The sequence below is a fragment of the Pollachius pollachius genome, assembly GCF_949987615.1.
Source record: "Pollachius pollachius genome assembly, chromosome: 14".
Taxonomy (NCBI): Eukaryota; Metazoa; Chordata; class Actinopteri; order Gadiformes; family Gadidae; genus Pollachius; species Pollachius pollachius.
Genome location: NC_136947.1, coordinates 9,454,677 through 9,465,832, shown reverse-complemented (window position 1 = coordinate 9,465,832; position 11,156 = coordinate 9,454,677). Strand labels below are relative to the sequence as shown.

Here is an 11,156-nt window from a genome sequence, read left to right as displayed (position 1 = left end):
GAGGAGGAACATGGCGTCTGGCACCTGAGGGGGAACAACGCAACGTTGTTAGCTCGTAGCGAGGATCATTTAGATCAGGGCTGCCCGATTTGGGGCCCGCGGGCCAAGTTTGGCCCGCGACCGATTTTATTTGGCCCGCGCCCTACCCACTGTATATATTATTGTTTTCCGCCATCAGCGCTCGGAATCTGCGATCGCTCTCATTGAATATTATTTATTGGTGCACTTCCATTCCTGACCCTAGAATAACATTGTGATACATTGATGGTAGGGTGGCGCTGTTGAGCTCCTATCCTGTTCAGCCGCCTCCCACATATTTGACTAAATATACTGAAAAATTTAAATTTTGGCCCACGAGCCTCCCCACGATTACATTTTGGCCCTCCACTGGGAAGAATTTGGGCCCCCCTGATTTAGATGAAGCCTAAGCTTATGTATGCGCTGACGGTACCAAGCCAGACTGCTTTTATTACTAGTGGACCCACATTTAAACGTCTCATCTGGGCTTCCCGAGCTTGGTCATGCCACTGGACTGCTAGAGACCAGCTAGCAGCTAGCTAGCAGCTAGTTAATGACATTGTACCATCATGGCTTAGCCGAGCTGAGTGACTCATTTGAAGTTGTATTAATGGATGCTTATACAACTTCATGAAGTCACAGCCTTCAGTGGCCCTAAGTGTTTTATATATTGGTTCCCATGTGCCCCTCTAATTGTTCTCTGGAGCCCCCTGGTGGTCTCAGATATATTTTACAAGTTATTTAGTCATACAGTGATTTATTCAGCTATACAGTATGTCCTTAAGGAGCAGGTAAGGGTCAGGGCGTCTTCCTCAAACACAGGACTGCTCTACCGGACGAATGAAGATTTCTTCCTGTTGCTGTTAACCTTTGTTGCAAAGAATGTCCGTTACCGCAGTGTTTTATCCTAGCGGTGTTCATGATGGATATGTTAACTAGGTTCTAATTAGCACATCAATCCATTGGATGTGTTTTTCGTCAGATGACCTGGGTGGACCCCTGCTGTGAGCGGTAGCTTGAAGCTACGGGGGGATGGCGGGGCTCTGAGCGGTGCTTTTATCACCGGGATCTGTAGCCTTGCTCACTGCCCGTCAGCTGGCTTTATTAGCACGCTTATAAATGAGCTGGCGCGGTTTTCCGCCACCTCCGCCAGCCTGGCCCACTCAGGGGTCCGCTCAGCAGGGGGCCGCGGGCGAGTGCACGGCCGGGTAGCGGTCAAACAGAGTGCTAACGCTCACGCTAGTCTTCAAAGCCAGAGAGAGATAGAGAGAGAGAGATAGAGAGAGAGAGAGAGAGAGAGAGGTTGGATTAGAGTGTGTGTGGAAAAAAGGGAGATGAGAGAAGGAGGAAGAGAGATGGATAATGATGAAGAGAGAGAGGGGATAGCTCAGAGAGGAAGAGGGATAGGGACACATTTATACTGACAGAGAGAGAGAGAGAGGGGAAGTGTCGCTTCTCCTTCAGCAGATGATTATAAATCCTGAAAGCAACCCACGCTCGACCTCCTCAACACAGACCCCAAGTCTCCTGCGTCTGGTCCTCATCCCTCCATGAAACATCTAGATCTGCTTGTTTTTATCACCGTCTCACATTAACAAACTATTCAGACAGTATGGTCGACAACCCCCAGCGTCCACCAGGAGCTGATCTGGGATCTGTCCCAGAGCGGGCATACGGAGCGGAGAACACGGACCCTTACCGTGATGCGGCCGGTCTGGGCTCGGTTGCAGCGTGGCATCCTTCAGGCCAAACCAGGGGGCATGCTCCAGACAACGGCGGGACCGGAGTGGAACCAACCGGCTACCGGAGGAACCGGTCAGGGTCCCGACTTGTGAGGGCACCAGGAGCCTCTAAAGACACACGAGTAGAACCTGCACTGATCTCCTCAGGGGCCACAGGTAAATGTTTCCTCTCTCTTCACAGGCCACAGGTAGATGGTTCTGCTCTCCTCAGGGGCCACAGGTAGATGGTTCTGCTCTCCTCAGGGGCCACAGGTAGATGGTTCTGCTCTCCTCAGGGGCCACAGGTAGATGTTAATGAAATCCTCAGGGGCCACAGGTAGATGGTTCTGCTCTCCTCAGGGGCCACAGGTATATGGTTCTTCTCTCATCAGGGGCCGACAGGTGAGGGCACTACTCTGGAACCACACCCCACCTGAGCTTTATCAGCTCTCGTAAGACTGCCCCAGGGGCCCCTTGTTGGTGTGGGGCCCCTGGGTGTCGGGTGGCCCCTGCCCAGGCATGTGCCCCGTCCTGCCTCAGAGGAATTCGGAGGTTGACAAGGGACCCTTGTGGTGCTGACTTTGTCCCGTGGGGGGGGGGGCAATGGTCCCAGGGCAGAGGGAGGGGCCCCCCTTAACGGGGGGGGGGGGGGGGGGGGGGGGAGCTGACCTGCCCAGCCCAGCAACGGGAGCTTTGAGGGCTTCATGATCCAGAGATCGAAAATAGAGGACCTTTGTGTGTGTATGTGTGTGTGTGTGTGTGTGTGTGTGTGTGTGTGTGTGTGTGTGTGCGCGTGTGTGTGTGTGTGTGTGTGTGTGAGAGAGACAGGTGAACAGGCTGTATTCCTGAAGGACAGAGCAGATGTTTGCGTTGCCAAACAGGAGAAGAATTTTAAAAACATAATAGAGCATCATGTGATCCACCAGTCAAGTGGGTGACTTACCCAGATCAGAATCAAATACTAATGAGAACGGAACAGTGTGCTCAGAGTTTATATTAGTTTATTATTGAATATGGATATTACTACATGCACTTTACATGTCTCTTAACTCTTGAAGTAAACACGCATCTAAAAAAAACATTTACAAATATTAACAACATATGGTCTGTTTTTCTATCGCTCAAGGATTCTTCATTAATGCAGGTAAGGGTGGTAATGTTGCCAGGTAAGTTTAGGTAACGAAACCCAGTGAGCTTAGGTAATGACAACAGGTGAGTTTAGGTAAAGAAACCACGTGAGTTTAAGTAACGACACCAGGTGAGTTTAGGTAATGACACCAGGTGAGTTTAAGTAGCCACAGGTGAGTTTAGGTAATGACACCAGGTGAGTTTAGGTAACACCAAGTAAGTTGAGGTAATGAAACCAGGTGTGTTTAGGTAATGACACCAGATGAGTTTAGGTTACGACCCCAGGTGAGTTTAGGTAACGACACCAGGTGAGTTAGGTAACACCAGGTGAGTTCTGGTAACAACACCAGGTGAGTTCAGTTAACAACACCAGCTGAGTTTAGGTAATGACACCAGGTGAGTTCAGGTAACGTCACCAGGGGAGTTAAGGTAACAAAACCAGGTGATTAGGCGTTAATTACAGCAAAATATTCCATATTGAACATGAACTAGTTTCAAATATTTCCAAAACGTTTGATTCATCGCAACATAGTAATTCTATCAACGAGAGAAAAGCTGAGGAGTGTCTCTTCTCATTCATTTTAACCTCTTGAGAGGAGGAGGATGGATGAATATGCACAGAGCCACACAGAGAACGTGGTAATAGAGAATGGGGTATTATTCTGTGATGGTTCCTCTGATTGTTTCCGTCTCCGGAGCGGCGAACACCCTCTGGACCCTCTGACTCTACACACCTCGTATCACTTTTAATTTCCTGTTCTGGATTGGAGATAGATGACTGGGCTTTGCCCGTTTTGTAAATACCACCCGTTTAGTCTGACTGCATGTCCTGTGTTTAACCTATCTAAGGATCGGGCCACTGATTCCAACGTGAAGGGTCATGTTGACAGCGCGTATCTCCAGAGTGATCTATTTAGATTTTCTTGCCAAGTAAAACAAAATGAGGGATGAATGAATGAGGAGAATGGTGCTAGTGGGTCTAGAATTCAGAGTTACAAAGATTTTTGGAGAGCTTTGTCACACAAGAATAATATGGAAATTAACAAAAAAGGTAAAAAGTCTGGATTCCAACAGAGCTTTTAAGGGGGATGTGGTCTGGGGTGGGGGATTAGGGGGTGGGGGGTAAGGAGTTGGGGGAGGTCGGTGGTTACGTGCACGGACTCATGCACACGCTGGTTCCCGCCGCGTGCCGATGAAAAGCTCTTTGTCTCCCAGCAGCCTCTTCCTCCGCGCTCCCCGCTCCTGGCGTCATGGCCGACCGCACATCTTAGCCAGGCATCTCTGTTTGAGGTCTGAACACAGGGGAGAGGAGAGGCTCAGGGTCCACCACACTCCTGCTGTTACATCAATGTTATCAGAACCCCCGGGAGAGGAGGGGCTTAGGGTCCACCACACTCCTGCCGTTTCATCAACCTTCACTTCAACGTGTCTTGAGAGGCCAACACGGTCCACCTTGTAAGAACATGTAAGAACAACACAATAGTATGATCGGACAACAAACCCTGGTGAACCTGCCAAATTGTTCAGGATACTCATAGGCATCCTTGAGCAAGACGCCGCTAAACCATACCTGCTCCTTATTGGTTGGAATCTAGTTTTACTCTGCTTTGGATATGGTGTCTGCTAAATGACTAATTAGTGAGAGGGGTAGGCACTAAACAGAATACAGGTGAACATGCCCACCTGTCTGAAAACCAGCTTCCTTCAATCAGGTCGTAGGACACACTGTCTCTATGCAGATGATGTAATGTGTTTCTTTTGTAACACGATAAACAACAGGGAACAGGGGAGGGTTTATGGGCCATAATTGTCTTCTATATATATATATATATATATATATATATATATATATATATATATATATCAAGACATATATGAATCGTGTATATATACATATATATATATAAACTATATATATATATGTGTATATAGTTTATGTTTTTATATATATATACACCGATTATATATATATATATATAGTATATATATATTTATAGTATATATATATAAAGACATGCATGGGTCTATATCTGGCACTGCAGGAGGTCTCAGTGACGGCTGACCTGGCCTGACCTTAGCAGACCATTAGCATGGTCACTCAGCGGCTAGTGGCTGAGAGAAGGCTTTAATGAGGACGAGCGAGCACCACACAGAGAGAGAGAGCGAGAGAGACAGAGCTGTTCCATTTGGCGTGGAGTGTTTGACGTCTTGTGTCTCTGCTTGATAGGGCCATGATGTTAAGGGGATGTGAGAACCCATCTTGGCCACTGTAGAGCAGTGTGATGAAATTCCATCAAACAGAGACAGTGTCTACGTGAACGAGCAGCAGGTGGTTCACTAATGGGACTTTGACGATCTTGTTATGTTTAGTACGATTTTGTCTTTTTAAAAGGTGCTCAGGGGATGTAAGCTCTGGCCAGACACCCCCATTGCAGTCCTATCCATCTAGCAATAAAAAAGGCATCTCATGAATCCCTTCTCACAGCTTGGAGTGTTGTCGTGTCAGGCATCTAGTAAAAGGCATAAAGGCATAAAATCACCTTCATTACATTCATCACTATTTTGTAACAAAATAATAAATACAATAAATGACAACAAACTCTACTGTACCTCTTACTTCTTACTTCTGCGGCCGTAAAACGTCATGGCTCCTGGGTGCTTGACGGCCTCGTAGCCTGACACTCTTTGCCATGGAAGTAACACTAGAGTGGCCAAGTTCGGCTTCACAAACACACTAAACGACCTCCATCACTTTTATTTAATTATTTTTTTGTTATTCCACGTGTTACATGGTATTTGTATAGCTCCTTGTCAGAGACAGACGTGGCGGCATCTGTTGGTTGGTCAGTTCATGGGGTACCAGTGTATACCTGTGGCTGGTTGTCTTTGGACATTTGCACTAGCCAACAGCGCTCAGTGAATTAGCTTCAGCGTGGAGTTAGCGTGAACTCCGGTTATTATTGGAGACGAGTGGGCGGACGAAGAGTTGGTCTCATTTCAAACTTTCAGCAAGGACAGAACAACGAGCCAAACCTCAGCCCCCGCCACGACGGGCGAGGCCAGATTCAGAGGGTCTCACATGGGTTGCATGGTAATCATGCCAACAGAACGGGAAATCAATCTTGTGGTGTGCAGTTTGAAGATGTGTCTGTCAAAATGCTTGTTTTAGTGTACTTCCGATAGAATCCACAGAAGATGGAGTTCTTCTGGATCAAAGATGGAGACCTTCTAACAGCTGTGGTGGCAGGGGCTTGGTGCCACCCCTACTAGATCTGGCATCTGAATGACATGTATATCATTTTGTGAGATATATTATCCACATTGATCTGCAAAGAATGGGAGTGGCAAAACAAGCCTCTAGTCCTATTTTATTTGTCTGCTAAACGTCCAGTCGGCCATAAGATATCAGACTTCAAGTTGGCTCTTTTAAAAACGTAAATGTATGCTTTGGCATTTGAACGTGAGGGCTACTTTGATTCAATCATCTTTTAGCCCATCTGGAATTCATTGTTTTATGGTTCCATTCTGGTATTTGTTCAACCTTTGAATTATGTTTTTATTCTGTCAGGAATTGTTCAGAAATGTCCAGTAAAATACATTGATTCCACTTACCTTGTGAGATTGATTGTGTTATGATACTGATAGATTGCACTATCCTTTTGTTATAATTCTACTAACCTTGTCATGAATCTACTTACCTTGTGTCATGATTCTACTTACCTTGTCATGATTCTGATAGATTTTGTGGTTGGGTCGTCTTTCCAATTTAGTGTTTGAACTGACTGTTACCTGCCTCACCTGTACGTTTCTTATTCATAAAAGCGTCTGCTAAATGACTCAGTGCAGGGCACTACCGGCACCGTGCTGGTCCGACCGGGTCACTTACTCCTGGAGAAGGCGATGCGTTTGAGGCGACCGCACAGCTCTGACGTGTGTTTGCGGTACCAGAGGTCGCTGTCATCACAGTACCTGGAGGACGGGGAGAGAAGGGCAGCTTTCTCTTATTGGGTTTAAATTTTTAGTCTGACCGCTGGTTAGGTCAATGTTCTCCAGGTGTGACTCACCTAGCTAACCTGACCTTAAGGCATTAAGGCATTAACTTTCATCACGGCAACAGCAGAATAACTCAGAGAGTTCATCTTAGACTGGCCCTGTTCCACCACCAAGTGGGAAGTTAATTGGCCATTACTAGCCATCCGTCACACATCCGGGTAGGCTGTTAGGTCGATCTGCCCATCAATCATCGGAGTGGACCCTCCCATGTGCGATGTCACTATGGGGTCTATTATTTTTAAATGGCTTGTAATAGCTCATCAACATCAAGCATTGTGTTGAAAATGGGGCCCTTAATATTAATAGTGCACAAGGTTGGATTAGTCTCAAATAGTTTCGCTGGAGATTGTTTAGTGTACTCAAAACATGGATAATGGATAATGCAAACATGTAACATAACAGTGGTTCTGTCTGTCTGTCTTCCTGTCTGTCTGCCTCTCTGTCTCTGTCTGTCTGTCTGCCCCTCTGTCTGTCTGTCTGTCTGTCTGTCTACCTCTCTGTCTGTCTGTGTGCCTCTCTGTCTGTCTGTCTGTATGTCTGCCTGTGTCCATGTCTGTCTGTCTGCTTGCCTGTCTGCCTCTCTGTCTGTCTGCTCTCCTCTATGTCTGTCTGTCTGTCTGTCTAACTGCCTGTCTGTCTAACTGCCTGTCTGTCTAACTGCCTATCTGCCTGTCTCCCTGTCTGTCTGCCTGCCTACCTGTCTGCCTGTCTGTCTGTCAGAGGCAGGACTTACTGCAGGACTAACCTTCTCCGGGGGGTCCTGAGCTGGTCAGGTCTGCAGAGGCACTGGGAGAAGAACTTGCAGAGCTCCAGGAGGCAGGGCTGCAGCTTGTGGGCCCCCAGGGTGGGCCAGGGCCCCTCGGGGCCCCCCGGGACACCGCTCAGCGCGTCAGACGCTCTCCTCCACGGACAACCTCCCACAAGACAGGCTCAGGTTAGCACCTGTTAACATCTGGTTAACATCTGGTTATCACCTGGTTTACATCAGGTTAGCATCTGGTTAACATAAGGTTAACATCTGTTTAACATCTGATTATTCCTTGGTTAACATCAGGTTAACATCTGATTAACATCAGGTTAACACCTGATCGCCCTGGTCGTAGCACACTAAACCTAATTAAAATGAGATCAAAAGTAATACATTGTATTTATGGCACTTTTGTGAATAGTCAACTACGCTTCACCATGTAAGACAGTGAATACAAAGGAATAACATGAAAAGAAAATTCATTGATTCATCTTGACTCACTCACTGACTCATCTGCTGATGACCAAATGGTGTATGATAAATACCCCCCATGGAGTCAACTCCTTACCCGGTACAAAAAAAAACGGCTTTATATGTGAGCCACTTCACCGAGAGAGAAGGAGAGAGAGGAAGGTAACCCTGACGGAGACTTTCCGTGGTCCCGGGTCTGGCACTATACTCCACACCTTGAGCCGCAGCGCACGCATGCGGTCGCTGTTGCTAGGCAGAACGCCAGGACGGCGGTGCGGTTCTTCCGCGACCCACTACCCTCACCTGGTGGTCATGTCGTTCACTACAGCTCAGCTACTGTCACCTGGTGGTCATGTCGTTCACTGCAGCTCATCCGAGCACGTCAATCATTTTAGCAGGGAAAAGAAATACATGGGAGCATGTCTAATGTCTGTATCGGTACCATTGGAAACGTCCATACAATATACCTTTGGATTAGGACTTATGAATAAAAAGTGAACAATATGATTTGGATACAGTTATATTTCCTAATTAATATATAAATACCTCTGAATATGTGTGAATAATCACCACATATAAATAAAAAGATGCACAAATCTGTATAAAGCACACACAGACTACAGCTAGGGTCCAATCAAAGGAAGCACTCGAGAGAAAGGCAAACGTTACGGTAACGGAGACGGCCAATGGGCTTCAAGGGGGAGGCGGGTTCTCGCTAGGGCCCAACTGTCGCCATGGGAACAGAGAATAAAAAGTGAGGCCTTGATTGGCCCTGGACCTCAACTTAGAACCCTCAAAGGAACACGCCTCACCTGGGGCAGCCTCCGCTGCGTTGCCATGGTGATTACCCCCACCATTCCCATTCCCCCCACGCTCTCTCTCTCTCTCTCTCTCTCTCTCTCTCTGTCTCTCTCTCTCTCTCTCTCTCTCTCTCTCTCTTTCTCTCTCTCTCTCGCTCTCTCTCTCTCACATCTACACACATGCACACACTCACACACACACACACACATACACACACACACACACACACACATAATGTTTTATTAAATATATCAGACAACGTGAAAAGCATGTTTTCCTTTAGTTTAGTTTCTTATTTTAAATACTGCATTGTAGTGTTTCTTTTGGTCGTTTTTAATACTTTAATGTTTTATTTTGTTTTTAATACTGTATTTTTTCAGTTTGTAGCTTTTATTACTGTATTGTGTTTCAGTTTGTAGTAAGTTAACAATGTATAGTATTTCCATGGTTACCAGTCACTCACCTGGTTTTTCGGTGCCTACAGCGATGGTCAGTGCTATGGCAGAGTCCACCGGCCCCCCGACAGGAAGTAGATCAACCACACTAGTCCTCCAGGGTGATGAGGTCTCTTCCTGTTGGACCAGGACGGTAGGAGCGGGGGGGGGCGTGGCTCCCTGCGGGGCCCCGCCCCCACCTGACTGTACCTGGTGTTTAGTTGTAGATGCATGCTGGGAGTTTGTGGTCTCCTTCTTGGCTGTGGTTGTAGTTTTCCGAGCTGTGGTCAGCTGACCCGGTCTGACGGCGGGCGGCGAGGTCAGCGCCGTTTGAGATGACGTCACAGCGGGAAGGGGCGGGGCCACGGTGGGTCTCTCCGTCATGATTGGTGCCTCGCTCGCCGGGGGCGGCCTCGCGGACGCCGTCGTCATTTCCCTCTGCAGCGACGTCGGGGGGGAGGTGGTGGTGGTTGTCATGGAAAGCATCCCGGGGTCTGTGGGGGTGTCCGCCGGGCGGGTGGCGGCGGTCCTGCTGGTCAGTCTGTGGGTCACCGCGGTGACGGTGGTCCGCAGGGAGGGGGGGGAGGGTGTTGGCGTCGGGGGGTCGCGGGGAGGCGGGGCAGCCGCATCACCTGGAGAAGAAGAAGGAGGAGGAGGAGGAGGAGGAGGAGGAGGAGGAGGAGGAGGAGGGGGTGGAGGTGGAGTTCTTCCAGACGTCGGATCCAAAGCCGAGTCTGTTGAAAAGAACCAAAACATTCCGACCAATCAGAACCCTTTGAGAGCCTGATGTTGCGATGTACAGGGTAAGAACTACCACCAATCAATTCTAACAGCCAATCATAGCGCCACTAGGGTGTCACCAGGAACGTCCCTCACCCTGAACCGGCTCTCTGCTGGGGGTCTGGCCGTCAGGGGGGGGCATCTGCTGCCAAGCTGGAGATGAGGATCACCCCAGGGGAGAACATCAGAGAGGTTCAGGGGAGCAGAACGTTGGAGAGGTTCAGAACGTTGGAGAGGTTCAGGGGAGCAGAACGTTGGAGAGGTTCAGTGGAGCAGAACAGTGGAAAGGTTCAGGGTGACTATTTAAGGTCCCCGCTGGGATTACCCCCACCATTCTCCCGAGGGTCTCTCTCTCTCTCTCTCTCTCTCTCTCGCTCGCTTTCCCTCACTCCCTCTCTCACATGCACACACATGCATACACACACACACACACACACACACACACACACACACACACAATCACAATGTTATATTAAATATAACAGACAATGTGAAAAGCATGTTTTCCTTTTAGTTTAGTTTCTTATTTTACATTCTGTACTGTAGTGTTTCTTTTGGTAGTTTTTTATACTTTAGTGTTTTATTTTGTAGTTTTTAATACTGTATTTTTTCACCCCAGGGGAGAACGTCAGAGAGGTTCAGAACATTGGATACGTTAAAGAAGATCTGAGACCCTCAAAGGACATTTAGGAACACTGTAGAACGCCGAAGAACATTGAGGAACTTCACAGAACATCCCACAACGTGTGAGAACATTACAGAACAGTGGGAAGCCCTAAAAGGACGTCAGGGGATATCAAATAACTTCAGAGAACATGGAGGGCATGGAGATCAACAGACACCAGAGGAGAGTGGAGAACATGGAGATCAACAGACACCAGAGGAGAGTGGAGAACATGGAGATCAACAGACACCAGAGGAGAGTGGAGAACATGGAGATCAACAGACAGCAGAGGAGAGCGGAGAACATAGAGATCAACAGACACCAGAGGAGAGCGGAGA

The 11,156-nt window shown here is 47.9% G+C and overlaps 1 protein-coding gene across 1 annotated transcript in view; it reads right to left on the bottom strand.

Moving 5' to 3' along the window:
- Positions 1 to 4,115: 4,115 nt before the first annotated feature.
- Positions 4,116 to 11,156, bottom strand: part of hhla1 (HHLA1 neighbor of OC90) — a gene marked incomplete at both ends in the record, with an annotated part of 12,058 nt that continues 5,017 nt past the window's right edge. Inside the window, 5 exons of the mRNA XM_079750588.1 lie at positions 4,116 to 4,159; positions 6,754 to 6,836; positions 7,666 to 7,834; positions 9,404 to 10,006; positions 10,251 to 10,307. Coding sequence (XP_079606714.1) covers positions 4,116 to 4,159; positions 6,754 to 6,836; positions 7,666 to 7,834; positions 9,404 to 10,006; positions 10,251 to 10,307 — 956 coding nt within the window. The remainder of the gene's footprint in view (positions 4,160 to 6,753; positions 6,837 to 7,665; positions 7,835 to 9,403; positions 10,007 to 10,250; positions 10,308 to 11,156) is intronic.